This window comes from Melospiza georgiana, chromosome 1 (assembly GCF_028018845.1).
Source record: "Melospiza georgiana isolate bMelGeo1 chromosome 1, bMelGeo1.pri, whole genome shotgun sequence".
Classification (NCBI taxonomy): Eukaryota; Metazoa; Chordata; class Aves; order Passeriformes; family Passerellidae; genus Melospiza; species Melospiza georgiana.
In genome coordinates, this window is record NC_080430.1 from 128,746,840 (window position 1) to 128,772,222 (window position 25,383).

The following is a 25,383-nucleotide window of genomic DNA, read 5'->3' on the forward strand; positions in this document are numbered from 1 at the left end:
TTATGTTTTTCATTTGGCATATTATCTTCTATCTGACAGGTCTGAAGTGTGTGCATTTAATATTGATTAAAAAAATCACAAGAAATCAGTGCAGATTTAGATCAGTGTCAGATAACATGACAAAGGCGTTCTACTCTAACTAAAAATATCAAAATCAACTCAGCTGTGCATTATGTAGTTGTAATCCCACAGGGATTTATCTTTTACTACTGGAGCTGAGTTTGGGCCAAACCACTAGACAGCTGAGAGTCAGCAGTGGTGTAATTCAGCATTTTCTCAGGGTTCACACTGGTGATGGTTTCTCTCCAAGATCCCAGCAGATTTCAGTACCTAACTGATGCTAACATTAGCAGCTATGTGGGGAAGTCTTGACCTGTGAACAATCAGTGTCTCATGTTTTATTAAAATGAGAATTTTTTGGTTTTAAATAGAACATGTCATCTAGTTTGTAGACAGAATTTAAGCAAATTTCTCAAATCATAATTTTATTTCCTAGTACATTTATGTTTTTAAAAATGACTGTAGGAAGGAGATATTTTCTCTGAGATTTATTCAGAGCAAGAACATCAGAAACTTGGCAAACTATCAAAGAGCCAACCTCAGCACTGTTTTACATAGAAGTGTAAAGAGAAAAACATAATTCAAACTGTAGATAGGTGACAAAAGCACCTAATTCCATACCCAAGTGGTCACACAGGTTCCTAAATAAATGTATGGCAAAAGTGCCTGAGAAACTGCAAGTCAACAACCCTTAGAACAGGTCATGCTTGTCGCATTTCCTCTGGCAGAGGAAACAGTCTGTCATTCTATCTTCTACAAATTAAAAGAACAAAAGAATCCCTCAAGCATATTAATTAATGAGATTCATTGGAAACATAGCAGGCTGCTGCCACTATTTAGTTTTCATGAACGTATCTGGCCAATTAGTATCTAAATTTATAAAAAGCATTTTTGTACATGTTGAATATTTTATGCTTGTAAAGTCTTTGCATACTGCTATGTGCATACTAATGCTCTGTAATTGTGGGATGTTCAACAATACAATAACTCCATGATAAAATCTAACTGTTTTTCTTGGTTCAAGATAAAAATCAGGGTTTAGTGACAACACTCAGTTCCCATAATGTTTTTGAGGAAAAGAAGCAAAACAACAAGCCACTTTGCTAAAACACAAAAGGACCTTCACAGCAAGCTGTTCTGGGGGTGATCCTAACTCAGAAGACCTGTCTCCTGAAAATCACATCGGACTCTTATTTATCTAGCAAAATCTTTATCTAGCAATATTTATCAAGCAACATCTAGCAAAATAATATGATAAATAATCAGAAAACATGAATATAGGAAAGGGTAAAAATCTGTTTAAAAGGAAGAAATAAAATGACTGAAGCTCAGTGCAGGCTTCAAGGTATTGGATAATCCCTCATGTTAAGGATCCAGAAATATTAGGTAATGGGTAAGGTCTGTTCTGGCACAGTATAAATGGCTTGAATTACATCTTTGAATTGGATCATTCTCACAGGAAAACAACCTCCTTGAACAGGAGGGAGAAGGTCCCACCCCATCATCTCAGGTGGTGGATACTGAGGTGGGTCGTGCCTCAGGATGTGTCCCTGCACAGATGGATTTGATCACTTTATTCCATACTGACTTTGGTTTCAGTGTAGTTATTCTACAATGAATAAGTCCAGATTTTGATCTTAGTTTCATGCTCAGATATATGCAGTATGCAAGGAAACTCAATGGCCTCATTCACCACCTCAGTGTCAGCTTCTAAGGGTCAGGAAGTCACTCTGCAAACAGGTCACCAGCAGTATTTGTGGTTTGATCCTTTCCATAATATCTTTTTCTACCCCCACACCCCTCATCTCAGAAGGGCTTTTTATGAATTTAAAGAAAGTTTAAGGAAACAAATAAGAAACATATGAGGACATTTGACAACATCAATAAAGTGAGTTTCTGATTAATGCCCCAAAATCATAGCTTTCATGATATATATATATATATATACAGAGAACTGAAACAATCACTAAATCAGAAATATCACACTCCCCTTGGACCAAGAGCCAAGGTATTTTAAGACCTTTTAAACATTCATTTTTTTATTTTTTTTTTCTGAGAGTGGAGAATCAGAAAAATTCAGCTACCTTAAACTTTATTTTAACTATAAAATACAACACATTTTTATAATCAATTTTAATAATTTTTTAGCAATATAGAATTATTGAGCGGTCTGAAAAAATTACACTTGATTTCAGAATGAATAAAATATGAATAATCACAACAGGTGCCTTGGTGTGCTAACATTCCCTGTACTCCTGTACTTATGGAAGGTGGAGTTGTTGGGTCTTAAAAGCAGCACAACCTCTTTGTACATTCTCTTGCACTGGGGAAAAAAATGTTTTTCCTTACATTACGCCTAAACCTCTTATATTTCAATCTCTAGGCTGGCTGTGTGCCATTGTCCTGCCTTGCACCACAGCAAAGAGCAGACTACAGATATCTCATTGGCAGCCTCCTTGCAGACAGCAACAGGATGCTGTAAGGTGCCCCTCAACGTGTCCCTTCTCCAGCTCCCTCAGCTGTTCCTCACAAGGCCCCTGATGGCCTTGGTGACTGCTGTCTTTAGAGTTTTTTCCAGCCATGAAGGATTCCAACCACCTAGGCCACAGTGCCCCAACATGGACACAGGGCTGCTCTGGAAGGTGATGACCATTGAAAGTGAAGATGAACAGCCTATGGAACAGCCCTGGAAAATCCTTCTGGCCCTTTTTGAAAAGGGGTCTAGCATTTGCCTTTTCCAAGACATCATGGGCCTTCCATGATCTCCATAACCTTTCAACAATGAGAACCTCACAGTGACTTCAGCAGTTCCTTCAGCATCCTTATTATGTATTCCAATGGGTCCCATCACCTCCTGTGGATCAAGATTTTTCTCAGAATCATTGACTTAGCCCTTTTCCACTACCAGTAATAATTGTTCTTTCAGAACTATGTCTCCAGATTCAAAAGCCTCAGTCTTATCTGCCTCTGCTATCACTAAACCACCCAGCTATTTCAGCACTGAATCAGTATTTTCCCTCTTTGTTCTTGCACTGCTAGGAGGAAGGCTTTGCTATTTCCCAGTACTCAAAAGACTGGTGCTCAAGGCACGCCATGTTAGAAATAAGGTCCTTTTTTTTCTGTCATTTTTCTCTCCTGCAGAAAGTTCCAATGAGAGAGAGACTGAGGATGATGCAACCTCTTGGAGCTGAGAGCTTATGGGTGAGATCAGGTTTTGTTTTTTCTTCCCCTAGAGATTCAAACTTTAGTATCCCAAGAGTACACATGATTAGCTGATCTTGCAAGCTGGGTAGCTTGTCTGCAGAACTATAAAAGATTTCCTCTTTATCCTGACGTAAAGCAAGAGAAGTAGAAAATCCTGAAATATTTCTTGCCCAAAATGACTCAGCAGATGATACGATACCATTCTATATGATTAAAATCAAAACCAGATGCTAAGAAAAGGGAAACACTGAGATGAAAGGACATTAATGAGCATCACTTTTCTGGTGGTTGCTGTCTCTATAGCTCAGAACTAATTTAAATTCAAAGGATATGCAGAGTATCTGTAAAGGACAAAAGAAGAATACAACATTAAAAACTGGCTTGTAATGGCTCCAAGTTTGAAATACTAAAAAAGAGAAAAACAAAGACATGAATAAATGCTTGCTTGCCCATCCAGAGTAGCTATGTGATCTGAATCACTAATAAAATCTTCAGAAAGGTTGAATGAGTAAGGATTTTGCATAGTTACTGTTGCTATGAGAGATACTTTCCATATTATCCACACATTCCACAAATTATTTCCCTTTCCTTATCACTCACAAACAGGTAATGAGGTGCTAGGAAAATAGCTTCCTCCTCCTCTAAAAGTTTCTGAAAACATATTTAAAGAAGGCAGTCAGAATGATGCTTTTCAAAAAGTACTGAATGTTCAATAAAGAAATTATAAATGGAGTGAATGGGACAAAGTCAAACTCTGCAAACATGTCCAAGCAGCATCTGGATGCTCTGAGGCAGAGCTGGAAGCTCCATCTCCCACCTGTCCTCTAAAAGTGAGAAGATGAAGCTGAAATTTACAGCACCTACTGCATCAAACTCCACCATTTATCTAACAGCTAATACACCTATGCATGTTATGTGCTTTGCTAGTATCAGCAACAAATAACCAAAGTAATTTGGGAGCCAGTACAAAAAAGAACCACATTCAATTATGCAGGAGAGTAGAAGCAAATATATTCAATGGCCAAATGACAAGAATGTTATTTGGAAAGAAAGTGAAGTATTCTTTGCAGGAAAACCTCTCTACAGTAAAAACACCAAATATCAGATAATGTCTTCTAAAAAGAATTATATCTTTCCAGAGTATCCCAAATCATATCTTGCAGAGCAGGAAGAGGTTTGCACACTGAAAACAATAGTACAACAAGTCACAATGTCTGTCTTTCAAACAAATTTTATGCTTATTTTAGAGGAGAATGTAAAAGGCAACCTCCTAACTCTGTTTTTAAACAGTGACTTGATAGCGGGTAGTCCCATGAGGTAAACTCCATAAACTCTCAGCTTGATTGTAAATAAGGTTGTATTTTCAGGTGGATCAATGTTGTCCTTTTCCAGTTTTGAGTCCAGTAGCAGATTCACTGTAATGTCTGACTAGCTCTCTCGCAGCAACTTCAATAGCTCCAGCAGGGGGAGAGATCTCTGAGATATGAAATCACCACTTGAACTGATATTAATGCCACACATTAATTTTATATTGGCAGATTCTGTGATGCTATATAAATTTAGTAACAAATGTGTATGAATTCACATTTAAACAGATATTCCTGACATATTTTAAAGTAATATTTTTATGGAAGCGAACTGGAATGTATGCAAACAGCAAGAAAATTAATCTACTGCATATCTAAACAAAATTATATTTATTTATGTTTCCAAATCATTGCAACAGTCATAGCTTAAACAGACTCACTGGAAAGCATATACCCCAAAGGTTAGGTATAATTGCATCTACTAAGTAGTAGCTGATCACTTTTCATTTAGTTCTTCCTTTCATAACAGGAAGAATGGATTTATTAATCACTTGAAAGATACATTATGTTTTAGGTTTCCCCATAAAATAATTTCTAATATAGTCTCACTTTATAAATACTGTTTTATACAGCTTTGTGCATTACTAATAATTCTTGTAACCAGTTATAACTTATATTTCTATTCATTAAATTCTTTGGAATATCCATCTTCCTTTCACAACAATACATTTAGAAGTACCAAATTATTAGAAGTGACTTGGGGGTAATGGTTGACAAGGAGCTCAACATGTCCCAGCAATGTTCACTGGCAGCCCCAAAAGCCAAATGTGTCCTGGGCCTCATCACAAGCAGTGTGGCCAGAAGGTCCAGAAAGGTGCTTCTGTCACTACTCCACTCTCTGAGACCCCTCCTTGAGTGTTGCTTCCAGCTCTGGAACCTGCTAGAGCGAATCCAAAGGAGAGACACCAAAATGATCACAGGGCTTGAGCACTTCTCCTGGAGTGGAGACAACCTGGGAGAGTTGGGGTTGTTCAGCCTGGACAAGAAAAGGTTCCAGGGAAATCTTACAGCAACTTCCCAGTACCTACAAGAAGGGAGCGTCCAAGAAGGATGGAGAGGGACTTCTGGCATGGGCATGAAGCGATAGGACAAGGCTTTAAACTAAAAGAGGCTTAGTTTAGATACTACAGAGAATTCTTTACTGTGAGGGTGGTGAGGCATTGGCACAGATTACCCTACAGTAGGTGTGGACATCCCATCCCTGGAAGTACTCAAGGCCAGGCTGGATGGGGCTTTTAGAAACCTGGTCTAGTGCTAAGGTGTCTCTGCCTATGGCAAAGGAATTGGAACTGGATGAACTTTAAGGTCCTTTTCAACTCAAACCATTCTGTGATTCTAAACTAATCCCTAAAAAAAACTAATCCCAGCTAAATTTGAAGCAACTACTCACTGAAACTTTGTCTCTTACAAACAAGATTAGGAACTCACATAAACATCAGTCTTTTCCCAGTTATCACTTCGGCATTAGCTACTAGACAATTGTTTTGGAAACTTAGTCAATTAATATGTATTTATTCAGATTTGCTTTTCCCAAAAGCTTAATTTCTCTTCCACACTGATTTTATATTAGTTAATTCAGAGTACTAATGTGGCAAGGTTCAGCTAGCAGAAAATATTTTCTCTGTTAAGAATTCTACTGACCTCATTTGCAAGAGAGAATGAAGGAGAAAAGGGCTTCTTTCTTTTTTTTCTCTTTTTTTTTTTTTTACAAGTGGAACATGAAATTAACTTTTTTTAAAAAATGGACCACTGTAGGGAAAGGAACTTTGGCAATTAGTATTTCCCAAGTGTCCCTATGCTGTTATGTACATATACATACTTAGGTATTCTGTCTAAACTACTAAGTGTGTGTAGTTGTAGCAGCAATACCTTCCACTGATGACAGACATTGTGCCAACAAAAGATGTCTCCTGAGGCAGTTGATGGTTGTTCTAAATGAAATGAGCTGTGCTAGCAAGAGCCTGATCAGCAACACTTGCATTGAGGCTTTTATTAGAAGATACAATGAAAAAAAAGAAGCAAACCAAAAAAACCTGCATTCCCTATCTCCCCACCAATACTGCACTACAATATTTTCTAGTATGAATTTCTGCCCTTTTTCATAATTTCTTTTGCCTGAGCAGAAAAATATTTTTATACAACCTTCTTATTTTTAAATCATGAATTTACTCTATGTCAGTGCTGCAGTTTTATTTTAATGGCAGAGAGAACAAAAGAAGGCCTTTTACATCTACAAAACCAGGGTTATTAGGTAGGCAGTCCACTGGCTATGTCCTCTTAGAGGTATCCAAGCACGATACACCAGGCTTGCCCAGCTGAGTATACACCTCGAATGCATGTCTCTATAGGGTGACATTTACTACTTCATTCACGTTAATAAATTGCTAAAAGCATATCCTGGGGCATCATGCTGTGAAGAATAGTCCCACTACCCTTCAGCTGGGTCCTACAAATAACACAGCTGAGATGCAGCCACCTACAAATGCCTGTAGCTCTTTAGTTGGACAGGGCATTAAGCTGATACAGCCTGCTTTGAATTCAGATTACCCATATCATTCTCCATTGTTTAGTATTCCAGCCACTTTTTCAGAGTGCTAAAGACCCAGGCACCTTCTTTTGAGGGAGTTGCTGAACAAAAAGCACTTCAGAAATAAGTGGCCTGGATTTTTAAGTGCTCGAAGCATCTAAAAAGTCTAATTTTAGGGTTTTATTTTTAAGGGTCTTGGTGCTGTTTCTAGAGTTCTCCAAAAAACTTCATCCAACCCACCATACAGACTGTTTTTCCTACACTCATCTTATTAATCTAGAGGTTCCCACTCAATTTCTTCACACCAGTTCAGCACTGGAGGTGCTGGAGCCTTCCTGCCTGCTGAGCCTGCCATATGGAAGAGCTATTTATCCCCCTCACTGACTCTCCATTTTTTACTTCATTCCAACCAAGCATACAACTTGTTCCCCATTGCCTACTCCTATCAGTTCTTCTCTTTCTTTCCTACTTTTCCCCCCACTTTTAAAAAGTGCAACTAGACTCACTAAGTTTGGAAAGCACCTGAAGTGTAGTCCGTGGGAAAGATGAAATGCAAAATAAGTAACTTGTTTATAGCTATCTAAAGTAGAAGCAGTGCGCTGATGAAATTTTAAAAATCTCTTGGAATTACCAGACATTCCTTCCTCATTGCTCAATCAGTTTTGGAAAGTCTGGGTAAATCTGTGTGCACATAAGGTGCCACAATCAAAAAATTAAAAATATTCTGGTGCTAGAGAGCCTTTAGAAACCCAACTCTCAGACAATTGCCTGTGCCTACTCACAGTATCTGCAAGCATACACAAGCTGCTACAACTTCTTCTGCAAGGCATATGTGTGCAAGGTAAATGCTCACATCTCTGGATCTGCAGAGTCTGATTTATAGAAAGATCTCTGAAGTGCTTTCTGCATAGCCAAATCAAAAAACCCACATATTTTTAAAATACCTTTGATATTTTTAATACTTCCCATGAATTGATGAAGTAAAACTGGTGACACATTTCTTACACATAATCATATGTTGCATGGCTACTGAATAAAATGGATAGATATTAACAAATCCTGTTAGGCCCCGAAATAAGTTTTAGTTTAATGGGCAATGTGAGGCTGACAGTTCCATTTTAAAGCACAAACTGTCTATATGCACAAGTCTAAAGATAGATGTGATACTTTTATATGTATTTGAACTCAGTTGTCACATCTATAAAGTACCTTACACATTGTGATAATTACTTAAAATAAATTCTTAAAGAGCAAGAGAGTAACACAAAACACATTTGGCACTTGTTAGCTCAAGCTCAGTTACTCGCTGCCATAAACACTGTCATTTGCCAATTTGTTCTGAGGTTAAAGTAACAGAATACTAATTTTAAAATAAAAGAAAAGAGCTGAGAGCATTACTTTTCTAACATATTTTCTCAGTCCATTTACTTGATCTTGAACACAGGTTGCTTTTAGTAGAACAACATGAAAACAAGGGCAAAACAAGGTAAACCTCTGTGTAATTGTATTAAGTTGGCCACAGATCCAGTGTGCTTGTTTATGCTGTATAACAGCCAATCTTACACAAAACATCACAGGAATCTGAGGAGTTTTTCTATTTTAGAGTAAGGGTCCGTTACAGGTGTGTCAGTAAATTCATCCTCAGAAAGTAACAAATGATTCGATTATATTTTATATATCAGAAGTCATTTTTGAGACAAGTAACAGAAAGTTTATTTTAAGTTAAGGGAGTGATATAGGTCATAAATTAACATATCCTCTATGAAGACAATTATTCTTTCAGCTACCAAAGCCTGCTCAATATTGGAGCAACTCAGTCAGTGCAGTAAACATGTTCATCTGGTGTCAGTGCTGTGCTGTCCAAGATTAAACCATTCGTTTTCACAGTCATCAGGAACATGTGCCATCAAACATTTGAGAAGGTACAGAGCAGCTCTTGTCTCTTTAATTTGCCTGTCAGCAAAAGTCAGACATAATGCACTATGCAGCAATACTGGCTCTAGCAACTTAATCTTTGTGATTTAGACAAGTCCCACAGACAAGGTTGTGTGTATAAGAACAGAAAACCAGCACCTCTCCCATCCTGGGTCAGTCCAGATGGCTCTAGACTCTCCCAATACTCTGTACAACGATAACAGAAGATGATATTTGGAAAAAACATGCAAGTTTGGCCACTTTCTGTGGTCTGTTCCCCTCACACTTCCCTAGGGTCTGCAACTGTTGTTCACTAATGCCAGCATCTGTTTATGGGCAAGTTGCCCACAACTGCTGTTGTCTGTGGACACACTGTCCATGTTCCAGCCTGACAGGCAGAGAGGCAGTGGAGCATCCACCCCTGGAGACTGTCAAAACTCAGCAAGACAAAGCCTTGGTTGTTCTGTCTGGTGCTGGCTGAGGTCCTGCTTTAAACAGGACACAAGACTATACAACCTTCAGAGGCCTTTTCCAGTCAACAAGTCTGTCAAAAAAGTGCTGCACAATATCCACAGAAATTATTCAAATGTACAAACAACGTTCTGTTACTTCAGCACAGAGGTTACATCCTGAGCAACCATGGCTCAGAGCCTGTGATCACTCTAAGCACATATAGATTGGACTTCACAATATAAAGATTGTATATAGAGTCCCAAAAGAAATTGCAGTGAGTCAAATTTAACCACAGAGAAAAAATTTCGCGCATCACAAAATGCGAACACATACAGTCACTCACCACTTAAAATAAAGATTTCATTATTAAAATGGGTAGATTGCTAATGCAGTTTCCTTCTTTAAAAGCAACATAACTTACAATGACAGCCAGTTTCAAGGGATCAGACATAACACAGTGAAAGATGTCTAAGGAAACACATTTTTCTTGATCTTTTAGACAAGTGAAAGACATGTTAATAGTTCCCTTGGAGCAGAAGAAACAATCACATTATACTGCAATAATTCAACAGTTCACAAACTATTGCCAAGCTACAGGACGAGAGGCAATGGGCAGAAATTGATGCATGGGAAGTTCCACCTGAATATGAGAAAGAACTTCTTTACTGTGCAGGTGACCATGCACTAGAACAGGCTGCCCAGAGAGGTTGAGGATTCTCCCTCACTGGAGATATTCAAGAGCCATGTGGACAAAATCTTGTGCCTTGTGCTCTGGGATGAGCCTGCTTTAGCTGGGAGATCAGATCAGATGACCCACTGTGGTCCCTTCCAACCTTGCCAAAAGGAGTGAAGCATAATCTCAAAATTATTTGTGGGGAAGCAGGCTGCAAAACATGTTCTGGGGTGCCTAAGATGGCTTTAAAGAGTCATACAGATGCTGACATTCCAGATGAAAATTCAGAAAACCAAAATATTCAGGAAAAGATATGAATAGGCCCCATAAAAAATTCTTCACACTCAGTATGCCTCTTCCCTCTCCAAACTGGAAATCCTGCCTAATCAGGAACCTTCTAAACAATCTCTGCTGAAATTCCAGTGCAATCCACTGTAAGAATTGCATTTTTTCTAAAGCATCCCTTTCAAAATTCCTTTTATGCCTTCTTCAATAGTTCTTCTTATGGAAAAAAAAAAAAAAAAGGAGCAGGAAAGAGTTCAGGTAAATAAAGCAGGTTAATTCTTTGGAGCAATTTGACATCAGCATTAAGATATGATAACTTATTGCTCACTGTGAGCATTTGTAAACTTAGAGGCCAGCTGCTGTTAAGCAAAAGAAACAAACCACAAATGAAGGAACAGCCCCTGCTTTAGTAGAAAGCACATTTGGCTTTTCCTGTGGAAGGAAACTCACCAATGGTGTAGTATCTCTTGAGGTCGCTCCTCCGCGGGTTGCGCCTCTGGCTGTTGGCGCTGCTCTCCTGCTCCTCCTCGGGAGCCGCTGTCTGCGGGGCAGGGGAGGGTCTGCTGGGCTGAGGGCTCTGAGCTTCTGCTGCCACTGGGTTGCATCCTGGCCCACTAATATCCACCGACTGCGACTTTTTCTTTAATCTAAAGGCAATTCAAAACACTGAAGTATTACTAATCATCATTCTATACCTAGATTATGTGTAGAATAACAGTGATATTCTACTGTTCGTTGTACAATAATTCATGCATGTCACAGCCGATCAGGGAACAGCAGTGATAAATTAGGCCTTGCATCAATTTCCCCTTTCAGGTTCTGCTAAATCAGTTACAGCACATCCATCTCCCATGTAGCTCCAAATAGTAAGCTGCCCTCACATCAGCCCGCAGAGCTGCTTGAAGGATCAGTTCCTAATCTATTTCCTAGCCGAGCTGCCCACCATTACCCTGTCATTAAATTGCTTGGCTTAAGTTTCCACAGATGAGGGAAGTACAAAGAAATTAAATAATTTGCACAAAGTCACAGAAAGCCTTGAGAGAAAAGAATTTATGTATCATCTTCTGAATCCAGTTGTAGCTCTACAACTGCATTTTCCATTCTGCAATATTTTCAACACATTTTTTTCTCAAAAATCTCACTAAAGTCCGGTATCATTTTTGCACTGCAATAACAGTCAACAAAGAAAAAGAAATTCCCTTTTCTGCAGAAGAAATTAGTGTTCAGATCATTACTGGCAGAGAGATATTGTATGAATTATTAACCACTATTCTCTGGCCCCAATTATCAAACCAGTTTTTTACCTCTCTAGTTGCACACACATCCAGACATAACATCACAATTTGTGCACAAATATATCCTGAGACATTGTTAAAATCCTTTTGAAAGTGGAGGCAAATGACATTTTCACTTTCAACTCCTCTTCAGATCTAGGCATTTTATCAAAGTTCTGAGGGAAAGGCTTAACTAACTCTCAAACCCCACTTTGGAGTGGGGTGAGTACACCCCTGTCACTGATTCACCACAGTTCTGATATCTCCACTATCTCTAGCAACATAAAATAGAAGTTACTATGCTGCTAAAGTTATTGAATAGAGACAAATGACCTGTTACAATGGAGTTCACAGCATACACATTGGATTTTGTCAATATGTTTCTTAAATTAGGTCTCTATAAATATATATAGCTGACTACATTATTTGATCCTCGAAATAAAAGAGGTTTATGACATTGCAGTGAGATATTGATTTGAGAGGAAGGGCTCATAACAATGCTGAAATTTTGAAGCGAGGGAAGTAAAATGATAAAGTTCTGCAATGCTAGAGGATAATTTTATTAGGCTAACAATTCAATGCTAAGCATCTCCCTCTTAACTCTGCAATTCCTTATTTTTCAAACATTTTCTCCAGCTATTGGCTGCAATTGAACAGCATAGACTACTCCACTGACTATGCAATCTGCTAGTTTAAGATATTAACTGATTAAATATTGTAATAATAGTAACAACCGCTCTAAATAGGTTGGAAAATACACAGGTCATGATCAGCCTCCAGAAGTTATGTTAATGTATCAACATGTATGTAGAATAATTACACTATGAGGGCAAAATAACTATACTTATACAGAGTATTGCTTAGTCCAGAGAAAGGACTAGAAGTTAGAAAATTGGCAATTAGAAATTAACTTCTCTATGTCATTCAATTTTCACTAGAACCTTTTTCTGAACTAATTCAGAGTGTCTTGTATTTGAAGTAGTGGTTCTCAGCTCCAATTGCTCCACATAAACAGTTTGGGTTGACAGGGACATTTATCACTCCTACATATAAGAAAGGCTATACTGCATCATCTAGACGAATATCTCCAACGAGTCCATCAATGGATATCTTTCCAGCCTCCAGCAGATTTTGGTTCATGGGTTTTCTGAATTAGACACTGCACCATTGGATTTATATTTCTTGGTTTTCCTTAATTACTCCAGAACTCATTGAAAGTTCTGAGGTAGGCAGTATCCAGCCTTGATGGTTTCTGGTTTAACTCTGCGCTGTGTTCAGGCAGCAACACCAGTAGCTTATTTTAATGACTGATAAGAGTGACATTTTGAGAAACAATGAACAACTATTTCTCCACATAAACCAGCTGCTTACATGGCTCTTGCTGCTCAAAGTGCCCTAGAGATATGGGATAAAACTATCACTGTGATAAAACTATCCTTACTTGAAGGGCCTTGGTCAGTGGACGCACATATGGAGTCAGTGGAGACACAGCTTGGGATAAACTAACAGCACTATGAGCACTGATACATATAAAATCAAGAATGGGCAGGGAATCTTCTGAGTAAACATTATGTGAGAAGAAAAGAAAGTTCTTTTGCTTGAAATGATGTTCCTGAAACAGAGACCTTGTTTTTAACACTTCCAGCTTTAAGCCTACAGCTGGTCAAATATATTTACCTAAAATGAAGGCTGGAATATTTCATTGAATTATTTACAGTGAAGTGCTGTTCTATCATAATGTTATTCTGCTATATTGTTGAATATACCATCTCTCAGGTGATATAAAAAGTCTTTGTAGCTCCTCACCACTAGAAACCTTTGAAGATTTAAAGGATGACTTCTGAGAAGAGAATCGCTACTTTTTAAGAAGTCATGCTCTACCTCAGACCACAGATTTCACTGTGATTGCAGGGTATTGCTTCTGTGTTGTGCAAAATAGCTGTGGGCAAAGAGGCTGCAAAGTGTTCAGCACCTCTCCATAATCCTGAGATCAATAAGGGTACATATGTCCTGCATTATGCAAGCCCATGTTCTGCCCCAAAGGAAGACAGCAGGTGAGTGGAAATAAATGTTACAAACTGAAAAGTACTGTTATGATTTATACTTTCAGCTGTGTTATGAACACATTCTTCAACACCAAGGCTGTCTGAAGGACAGTCCAATTAATAAAGCTGTCTGGAGGTAGCTAATAAAATAGCTTGCTGCACTGTGGGGAACACCAGATTGTTATTACAAATACACTGTCTATTCTTCTACCATCACATAAGAATAAAGGGATAATTCCTGTCATCTGCACAGTAAAATTTTCACATGGCCTTTTTGAAGTGACTTATGATTAAAAAATGACTTGGTTGAAATACCTGTAGCAAATTAATGTCAAAAATTATCTATTCTTGCAGTTGAGACTAATTTAAAAGTAAGTCTTCCAAAGAAATAAGTACCAAAATTAACAAAGCAGGAGCATGACAGCCAAGCAAGTGCATGTAATATTATTAAACTGTTCTTGAGAAACCATGGTGACAGTGCTTTTGCTGGCAGGAAAGACACAGGGTCTGAATTAATCCAGACTGCAATAACAGGGTCAGCTGAGCAGGACACAGGTTCAAGCAAGGACACAATTTTATGGCAATGACTTGACAAAAACAAGCAGTTTACTCTAATACATCTTCCTTCAGCCCACCTTAATTGTATATTGATAAAGCCATGGCTAGCAAATAGTTTGAAAAAACACTTTGAAAAAACACTGTATCTTCAGCAGACCACGTCTTGAAAGTAAGTCTGAGTTCTGCATGCATTTTGGAGCCAAGAGAATGAATTCTACATCAGCTTGACCCTTCTCCAACATCCTGCTCTATTACTAGCTTTGTGTTGCACTTGGTTTGGGGTTTTCTGCTGTTTTTTTAATATATATTACAGCTGCACAGTTGGGCTGAAATTATTTATTCCTTGTCAGAAAGAAATCTGAACACGAAGTGTCTTGGGATCAAAGTCCTCATTCTTCCTTTGTTTCAGGCTGCCTGCTTGTAGAAAAATAAATAAAAGGTATAAGAAATGCTGTGGCAAAACTTTTTTATCTTTTATTCTATGTATGTTGTAGCAGCCTTCACCTAACTTTTCAACAATGGACAACACAGGTCTTTCAGTATTGCCTGGTGTGACACAAAATGCTGCTGCTGGAGCCTCCCAGCCGACAGCCAGATAACGATGGCTGCAAAGACAGAGCTGCACTGGTGGGGCTGGGAAATGCCTGTCTGACAGCAAGGAAAAAGCCCTAACTTGACTGAGATCTGAAGTAGAAGGGGCAAAACTTTCCTTTTCTGCAACTATGCTTAAACCATAAGAACTCCAGGGGAGAGAAAATCATGCAACAAAGCTAACAAAATCTGCAGCCTTTGGGACATGTGGAACCCTGAGCTGGTTCCTGCTGCTTCTGGCTACTGTCAGCTTCTGTGAATTTTGGTTGTGCTCCCCTTGGGATGTTAGAAAAGCTAGGAACATGTTAGGCATGTTCCTAGCAAAAGTGGCTCGTTCAGAGGAGAAGCTAAGATGGAATAACTGTGAAGGACCAGCTGTTGACAAGTAATCAAGACAACACATCCTAGGGCCAAAGCTGGGGTTACTCAGCTGCTGGTGACCAGGTCTGTGCTTGCTTGGAACACAGCTGAGCAGCACCTTGGTTTGACACAACGCTGTTCAAACACTCTCTTGATGCACCTGTTTGTGTAGTTCAATTGCACTATTGCTAATAAGCCATTAAACTCCCATTTTCTCCGTCTCCATCTCACTGTATTTTCCTAGGACATAACACTGCTCATCCCAGTAACTCCAGCTGTTGAAACCTTCTATGCAGCCTTGGTACCTCTAATCTACTGAACAGAGGCACAAATCCCAAATCTGCCTCTCAGCACCCTCTGGTTACTAATCACTGAGGGTTTGCTCATTCAGCTAATCCAGGAGGAATGTGCATCTCCAAGCTGTGTGAGATGACATCCCTGTAGGTAGATACAGCGACTAGCTGTTGAACTTGCACTTTATTTCTCTGTCCTTCCTCTGCATACAACTGCAAGGTTTTCTACTGCATCTTAGAAACCACCTGACAGATGCTTTTACTTCCTCTTGCCCAGCTGGCATCCTGAGCTCCCCAGCAGCACTTCCCAGGAATAGGTCACTTTGAACAGTTTCTTACCAGTTCCCTCAAAAAAAAAAAAATCATCAGGTGCTTGGTATGCCATACATATAGGCCTCCATACATATAGGATGTCCTGGGGCCAGTGAATTACCCAGAAACTCTGCTTTAGAATTTATGAGCATTAGGATTTCATTCCTGGCATTCACTATCACAAACCTATTCCATTCCTAACAAAATCTATGCATTTTTAAAAATATTACAATGTCAAACTGCATTTTTTGTAAAGCAGGATGACAAAAACAATAAGGCACTATTTTCTAAAGAGATCTTGAAAGCACCTAAAACCTTAATGGCTAGTAGTCCAGACTGAAAAAAAGGGAAAAAAAAAAAAAAAGAAGAAAACATTTACAGTGGAAACAAACAGCCAAAAGAAGCATCTCAGGAGCTGGGAATCTGTACAATTAAGTCTTTGTGAATTTCTAAGAAAAAATCCCCTGCTGCAAGAAAGATTTGGAGGAAAGCCTAGCTCATTCTTATCTACCAAGTACAAAAATCCCCTCTCTATGCCCCTTGTGACTATTGCAGAGATTTTACTACACAGTTAATAGGAGAAGCAAAACCTTTCATTAGAAAAGTGATGTTCACTCTTAAGAGAAGCATTTAGGAATTTTAACTGCTCAGAAGAGCTGGTTATGAATTTGATTTCTTTGTAGCAAGAAATGTGATTCAAACTGATGTCGACGGCAAGGTTTTATCTGATTTTGAAAAAACAACAAAACAGGCAAACTTCTGTTTTAAACCATACTACAAAGGCTTGACAACTTAAACACAGGAGAGGCCTAACCCCCTGGTGTCTGCACAGAGAGCCCCCAAGTTATTTTATTCTCCTGTGGACACGCTGGTTGTACCCCAGAGACAGGACAGAGATCTGCACTTGGTTGGGGCATTCTTTGGCTGCTTTGGCAATTCAGAGGGGTCAAGCAAAAGGCTTGAGGTCTGCAGTCAGGCTCCACTTACCACACTTCTGCCTGCCTGCAGCATGGGGCAATGCCACGGAGGGCTGCTAGAAAATCTTTTGCTTAATGCTCTTGAGTATGTCCTGGCTATGGGTCTGGCCATCCTCTCCCAAAAGGAAGACAGCAGAATTAGACTGGCACAGAAGAAAACACCTGTGATGATGATGAGTTTGTTCCTCATGGCGCAAGGTGAAAAAGACTGTGGGAAGGAATTACCAGCAGGGAATCACCCCATCAGCACTCAGAAAGGGGGAGGCACATGGTTTTACACCGATGGAACTTGCAGAAGAACCAAAGGAAGACAAGCAACATGTTTGGAGCAAACACAGCTAAGTACTTCTTTGAATGGTGTATACATAATTGCATGACAGAAATAATTGTACAGACCAGGAGTATCACTTGATACAGAAAAGAAAGACACGAGTCAGGCAGAAAGCATCCATTAGAGGCTATGAAGCATGCAGGTACTTCAGCAAACAATTTCCCTGGGCCAGGGATTGCTGGAAGGTGGAGGTTTTTCACAGGGAAAGAGCCACTCAGTGCACGCTCCATCTTTTGTATTACCACTAATTATCCACTACCAAGTACTGCAGGCAACCGAGTGCAACAAACTTGCAATTCAAATCCAAATTGGCCATTATGAATTGCAGAGGAGAAGAAACCAAACACCGCAAAGCAAACTAGAATTTAGGACGGCACTAAATCAATGTCTCACAGTAAACAAACAAAAACCTGCAGAAAAGCCCTTCAGCCTGTTCCTTAATGTGTGATCATGCAGCAGAGCTTTCAGAAAATGCAAGCAGCATATGAGATCATTTGACGGCACAGAGCAAACACAACGTGATCTTCACATGGGTGGCGATGGGAAAGGATTAGGAATGAATTCACACCTACTCAGCCCACAAAGCAATTCAAAGTGGCAGGTATGTATTAACAACGAAACACTGAGCCCAGCTTCAGCAAAGAAAGCATTGCAAGCATAAGAGCTATGTGAAAAAAGAGGCATTTCAATATTGTATTTTGCTTTATACTCTCAGCATTATGTATTTGAACAAGTAGAGGAAGCATACAAAACACCCTTTTTTCCCTTTATACACATTACTAAAAATTACCATGCAAAGACACAGCAATTGTTAATTGTCAGAATACCAGAAAGCAAACCAAAACCACCTATTTTTGTGGCCACAGCACATGCAGGAAAATTGCCACCATCCCTCACTCTATAACAAAGGACAATATCAACCAGAAGTTTTGACCAGGCTTCAGGGAGAAGATGAATAGTATCTAAATAATTGAAAAATAGCTTTTTTTGCTGTGTGGAACAGGCAACCCACAACCTTTTAACAAGATTTATAGACAAAGTTGGAGCCTCATGGGTTTCAAGGGCACATCACAGAATAAAGAGTTACAAAAATAAACACAAACCTTGTGATTATTCCTGGGAGCATGACAGCACTGCTACAGGTAAACCCTTGGAGGATCATTTACAGAAGACATAAAGATTGGTGGCTGCCAGGTTAGATCCATGAACTCCAAGCGGGAGAATCCAGAATCCACTTGTGGTTCAAGTGTGACAAGGCATTCTCACTGCCTGGGAGAGAAGCGTTAGTGAGTCCGCGGGCAAAGGAGTCAGAGCGCTCTCCACACCACACATGGGCCTGGAGATGTACATCCAGGAGGATGAGGCATGGCAGGAGCAAGGAGGGAGGTGATGATGATGACGATGATGGAGAGGAAAATGGCAGCAATCACACTAAATACATAATTCAACTCCAATAGTCATAGCATATACGATTCATTCTTCTTTTCCCGCCTAAGCCTGTGCAAGGATTAATAGCTCAAGAACATATGGCTTCTCCATGGCTGTATAATATTTTACAGCTGCTTTACATGGTGGAAATAATATGCTCTGCTACTAAGGTTTGTGTTTTGTCAGGGATGAGAATTTCTTGATCTTTCAGAATTTTGAGAAGGTGGGTTGCAAGGCTGTACTATTTGCTGACAGATATCTTGATTCTGGACATGTTTTAGAAGAGATGTGTAAAGTAAATTACTATTTTGAATCTCACTATTTTGTTAATAGCTGCTATACTGTTATTTAAATAACTCCCACTAGTTCCATTTTCACAAAAGCTCTTCCAGTGCATTATGCAAATCTACTTCAGTACAATCTTCATGGGTCTTGATATTTCCAGCTCTGTCATATTCAGCCCAGAAAATTTTTGCATAATGGTTTAAAAGTGATAATGATTTCTATTTCATTCCTGTTTGTCTCATTAATGCTGCAGGATTGTATCTATTGCAGCTTTATTTATAAAGATGGATTCAAACTGTCCAGACTATTTCAAGGTTGTATCTCTAAGTCTTTACTTCACCTGGTTAGAAGTTTCTGAAATTGCTTTATTATAGGCTGTGCAACCAGCACCCAGATCCTATTCCCCTGAAAATTACTGTGAGATTGTCACACATACTGTAGGGTGGAGGATCACATTCTACACTACCATCTTCCCTCCCATTCACTGAATTGAGAGTTTTCAAGGGCCAGGGCATCCAGTGGTCTGGGAGCTCCATGGTATTCTCTTAGACTTACAGAATACCTTGCTAAGTGTGAAACCATACAAACTCATAATATTTTTCCATGTAATTAACTTTGGCATAGTATCAATTATTTTCTGTGCTAGCTGCAGGTAATTTATACATCAACAAAGCTGTTTTATCCACGGACTTTAATTCAGGCAATTGCATTTACATTTCTGATTCCAGCCCTATGCTTGACTGTTTTCTGAGTTGTTTACAAGTCAGCTGCAATATCCCTGGGCGCTTAATGTTCCCAAGATTGCTGTGCTATATGCAGTCATAACATGCATACATTTATGTAGTCAAATTTGGAAGCAAAAGGGGATTTTTTACTTCTCAAAGAGATGGCAGAGCAGGTTGAAAGTTACAATGCTCTAACAGTACCACAGATTTGTGTGTTCTAGTTCTACCATCTCAACAAACAATCATCAGCACAGCAGGCAACCACAGCTCAGGTTCAAATAACAGGCTGTGGATATGCTTGTCACAAGATATGGAAATGCAAATCTACACATTCTTCTGCCCTGCCCAGTAAATCATACAGCTTGAAACAACTTTAGGACCTCATTTGAAATATAAAACTAATTTATATGTCATTATTATCTCTATTCCATGAGATATAAATGGGATGAGACATTCTGATCTCACCACTAAAAATTCAGTGAGGTATAAAGGCATTCTGTGAAAGGGGAATTGATAATCCACCATCAGTGATTGAGATCCAGCCAGCAACATCTGAGCCCAGGCAGATACAACAGCCCTGAGGCTGCAGTGCCTCCAGGCAAGTGGGGACCTTTTGGTCTGGCCTTCCTCCTGCAGCTGGGCATCCTGTGCTGCCTCCTGATGCCTCTGCCTTGTCACAGGGAGCTGCTTGCAGCTGAACGCCAGCCCTGGGGCCAGAGGTGCAGCAAGCCACAGAGCCCTTGGTGAGGGCATTAAGAGGCTGCAGAGTGTGAGCACCATGCTCTGTGAGCTGCCAAGAGATCACAGGGCTCAGGAGGGGACTCAGTCCAGGGCAACAAAAGCACAAATCTCACAAGAAATCATCCAAACTCTCCTCATGCTCCTTTTCAAATGGAACAACTTCTTCCTCGAGCCACAAGATTTACCCTTGTACTGAGGCTCAAATGCCCTTTGGGCAAAGTCTCTATGAGGAGGCTAAAACATCTAGAATTTCTCCTTGCTGGGAACAAAAACTGGTCCTGAGTGTTCTGCAGGATATAACTATATCAGGTAGATCTCTGTGGAGACACCTAACTTGTCAATGGCAAGTTAAAGACTAGGCAAAATGAGAAATCTTTAATCATCATTGCCAAAGCAGAATTGAATTTTTGCCTTCCAACTTATGTATAATTCAAGTATTTTGAATAACAAGTATCATTTTGGCATTTTAGTGAAACGTGCAGAAAACATATAGACAGTATAAAATGAGCTTTCTATTGCTTGGCTTTTTTGAATATTTGATCTATACACCACATCCTTCATTGAAAAGATGTTAATTTAAGCTCTGTTTACTTGAGGGAGTTTCACCATGTACTGGCCACACAGGTTTTATAAATTTTTATCTCGTTCTTTTTGCACTTCTTATTCATAAATCAGGTTAGCTTTTACTACATGGGAAATAAAGGTCTTCAAATATACAGGAATATTTTATAATTAAGACAAAATTATCCTTCTGTCTGCCTTCTGTCAGGAGACCCTCCTGCTCTAAGCACTGAGCTCTGATTAAGTACATCCAGTTTTCTCTTTTCACCCAGGGTCTTCAACATGGCCTAGCAGGTTCTGGCACTCCCACCAGGGCTCCCAGGATGGCCCAGAGGGCTGAGTGGGGATGCCAGCCCACACTCTGCTCTTTCAGACACTGCAGCTGCACAGTAGCTGAGATCCAGAGCCCTGGTAAGGGCCCTCCAGACATAAATAGAAAACAGGAAGTATGTTAATGGCACCTTTTGAGAAAATGCTATCTTGGGCATATATGTTTTCATTTCTTGTCATCCTAAGAAGTAAGAAATGCCCCTTCATAAGCTGACTAATAACAGGCTGTACTGAGAATCTATATATAAAGGAGAAACATACTTCAGAACAGATACGTGGTGAAATACTGCTTATTTAAAAACAAATGGAAAACCCACACAACTATTCTGTTTCTCAGTTCTGTGGAAGTAGGAGGAAGATTTTCAATAACTTTTTACTTTGTGTTCACCAGAGAATAAAGGTTATAAAAGTATTTCTTTATGTTTTTACCCTCCAGGCACAGCCCACAATGATGATGATACATCCCCTTGGCTGCAGAGGGACTGTGCACAGGGGAAGCTCTGCTGCACCAAGCAGCAGAAGCCGCAGGAGACACAGAAGCTGCAGGAGTGGGAGCCAGGGCATGAGAATCCCCAAGAGAGAGTGAATTGGCTCAAGCAGGCATAGACATGTGCTTGCATTACATGTGCAATGTTCAAAGCATATCACTGGCTGCCAGAAGCCACTGAAGATAGAGCTAGAAGATTTCCACTGATTTGAAATACCCATCTTCAATAAAAATGCCATGATTCGTTTGGATTTTTTCCATTTAGTGGAAATAAGGCACTTCTGGACTAAAGAAAATGTTGTCACCACCAGATCTCCTGCTGGGAGCCTGTGTCTGTGCACAGTGCCAGGGCTGTGGGCTGCTGGAGGTGACACAGGTGTCCCTCTTGCCTGAACTTCAAGCAGGCAGGGTGGACTTTCCACTTACATCTGTCACAGAAAAAATAAATATGTCCTCCAGTACTTACACGATTCATGTAAGATTCTTTAAAAGGTGTATATTTTTTAAAATCTACTTTTAAAAAATATTTAAGCACACCAGGAGACATTTTTCAGGTTTTTCCTGAAAAAAAATCTATACCTTGTTTCTATACCACTTTTAATAGTTTAGCATTAGAAAAGGACATTGCCTAAGAAAGGAAGGTACTCTTGTATTTTACAAGTTATAAATTTCATTTTATTATCTGCAAACCAAAGGCTTAATTTTTAATTTTTGTGTTTAATAAACCCAACCTGACATAATGTACTGCAGTTATCAAGTTTGTCAGCATTTTTGCAGAAGCTGGACCTTCTTCTGACAAATGTTGCCAGTCAATTTACAATAGAGAGCAGCACGATGAAGTGTGTTACTGCTCAGTCTTTAATAAACCAGTTGTGTAATTCTGAGTCTCTCCCAGCTTCCTGACAGGGCTACTGATTCCATGGCATCCTTAGGTCCCTGCCTGATGCTGAGGCCACCAGCAAGGTGGCTCAGCTGTCTCCATCCTGGGAAGGAGGTGACCATCAATGCACCCCATGGCTTATCGAGAGATACCACCCAACCTCTTTTTACATATGTGATGTAAATCTCCAGCTGCCAATTTTAATGTCAAAGTAAAAAGAAAGATCTGACTTGCAGGAGGTGAAGGTACCTGGGCTCTTCTCAGCATCCTACTCTGGCAGAACTGTATTTCTTGAACCAGCTGTGGAGGCAGGTCACAGCTTGCCAAAGATCACTCGCCTCAGTAGAAACATGCACATGCTAAAGTTCAAGAGCAGACAGCTTGCCTCCTTCTGTGGAGTTATCTACCAACTCATTATACCATAAAAACACTTAAATATTAAAATACTGATTTTATGTTGCAGAGCATTTAGAAGCCTTGTAAGAAATGGCATTAATAAACATGAAGTAGTTTATGCTGCTCTTGCCTGAGAGCCAAGAATGTGCCCAGGATGATACAAGCCTGTTCAGATCCTTGCCTTAAGGCACTGATCTTGGAAAGCAAAACATTTCAGTGCAGCACCAAAGAAAAATGATCCCGCTCAGCTTTTCCCTTACTATTTTCAGGACACATCTTGTCTCTGTGTTCCTGTGCTTCAATGAGCTCTCCTGGTCAGCAGCATTTGAGCTGTTGTGTCTTCAGTAACAGCACTCTCTGTCCAGGAGCACGGGGAGGATTTTTGGGACCACAGCGCCTGGGCATGCACGCTGCAATAAGCACAACTATTTTATTCTTTCTTTCCCAGACATTTACAGAGGAGCTGCTTGACATTTAGGAGCAGTTACATACCACAGTCTTGGTGGATTGAGAAGGAAGGAATATGCTCCTAGCAAGAAGTGGAGACACCCAGAAGGGCAGTGTCACCCTGCAGTGACATTGCGACAGGTTTAAATGAGGTGACAGAGCTTCATCCACAGACTGGGGATCTCAACCTTTCAGCTGCAGGTGGGGGAGCCACTGGGGCAAAGAAAGGAAGAAGAGGAAGGAAGGGGATGACAATCAGCACTCCAGGCAGTACCTCTGCCTCTGTAGAGGCAGCAAGGCTGCTGCCCAGGCTGCAGCTCGTGTGTGCTGGGAAGGGCCTCACCACCACTCATGCCTCTTCCCTTTGCAGTGAGTGGGACTCACAGGCAGCACATTCTGAGATTCAAGAGGACAGTCTAAAGCCATAATTCAGTTTCATACTGAAGTAAAGGCATGTCCTCTCCAGCAGATATGGATGACCTTTCACTTGAACCACCATTTAGATTTATGCCCTTGACAAGCAACAAACTTTTCCTAATTTTTTTCTGCTCACAATGATACAAAATAGAGTTGGACAAACACAGAAACAAGAGATTGTATAACACAGCTGCCCTGCAGTGTTTTTTATTTTAATTTTCAAATCAATAAGTCCAGACAGCAGAATAAGCACTGCAGCTACACCCACTGCCAGACACAGGCAATCTATAGGTACAGTAAATGATATTAATGAAAGAAGAATCCAATCAAAAAGCACTAAACTGAGGTTTATCAAAGCACAGTGAAGGTTTTTTTCCCTAGTCCAGAACTAAGAACACCTAAAGGCTGGTGCCTGGCTGACATTGCCAGGTTAAGATCCCCATGATCAAACATAAGCCTCAATGGATAGATGAACAGAGAAATACAGGAGATGAGGAGTTAGTGCCTAACAGTGTGAAAAAAGAAGCCAAGGAGATATTTAAACAGTTTCAAAGGATCAAAACCAGAGCCCAGAAGACAAATGAGGCCGCAGTATGTTAAATGAGGCAAGTGAGTTTGGAAACATTTGTGTATTTAGCTTCCTAACTAGAGCTCAGCTCCAAGGCAGAAGTGTTAAACAACCACCTGATCAGAATTTGTAAGGAAAACAGCGTACAAGCTAAAACATGGAAGCTGCATTTAGATGCATGCAATAAAACTGTCAAGATTTTAGAAGTCCTGTTAGATAAATCAGATGCTTTTTGTCTAAATGCGAATCAGTAAATCACATTTCCTTTTCAGGAACTATTGGCAGTATTTCAAGATGCGTTTAACTAATCTCACAATGTGTGGTTGTTTTCCTTGGTTAATCTTTTATGAAAAGGAGCTATTAGGAAATCAAAATATTATGGCTAAGCCTTGCTAATTGCTCTTAGGTACAGAAAGGTAAAACCTCTTTCACCTCACATGTGAAAAATGTGAAAAATAAGAAGAACTTAAGAATATAACACAACAGAAAATAAAAATAAGAGACCGGAATCCATTCCCTTCATGCTGTTCAATAGCCTTCTGTATACATATAGACTTCATTCAGGTAAGTAAATTTGTACCCCCAGTAAATTTGGGGGTAACTTCTGACCACATTAGTGGTAGAACATATCTATTAAAATCTTTACACAAAACTCAAGGGAATAGAAAAGGAAAAAGGCAGTAGGATTGCTCACTCCAGTCTGGATGGAGGCACTGTTTGGTACCTGCCCTCACTGAGCACATCCTGCTCCTGCTTGCTGTACTGGATGCATGGCTCTGCTCCAGCTGCATGTGCCAGGCAGGGTCCTCTCCTTGAAACCCTGCCAGCATAAATACTCCAGCCTCACTGCTTCAGCACACACCTCCAGTGTTTCATGAAGTCAAGACTTTCAGA

The 25,383-nt window shown here is 39.8% G+C and overlaps 1 protein-coding gene across 12 annotated transcripts in view; it reads right to left on the minus strand.

Moving 5' to 3' along the window:
* Positions 1-25,383, minus strand: part of OXR1 (oxidation resistance 1) — a 349,896-nt gene that overhangs the window by 119,959 nt on the left and 204,554 nt on the right. For 8 of the 12 annotated variants that reach the window (XM_058018412.1, XM_058018404.1, XM_058018486.1 and 5 more), the window contains one exon: positions 10,934-11,130. In XM_058018412.1, coding sequence (XP_057874395.1) covers positions 10,934-11,130 — 197 coding nt within the window. Of the gene's footprint in view, positions 1-10,933; positions 11,131-18,327; positions 18,494-25,383 lie in introns of all 12 variants that reach the window. The other 4 variants (XM_058018445.1, XM_058018453.1, XM_058018461.1 and 1 more) reach the window with 2 other exon arrangements.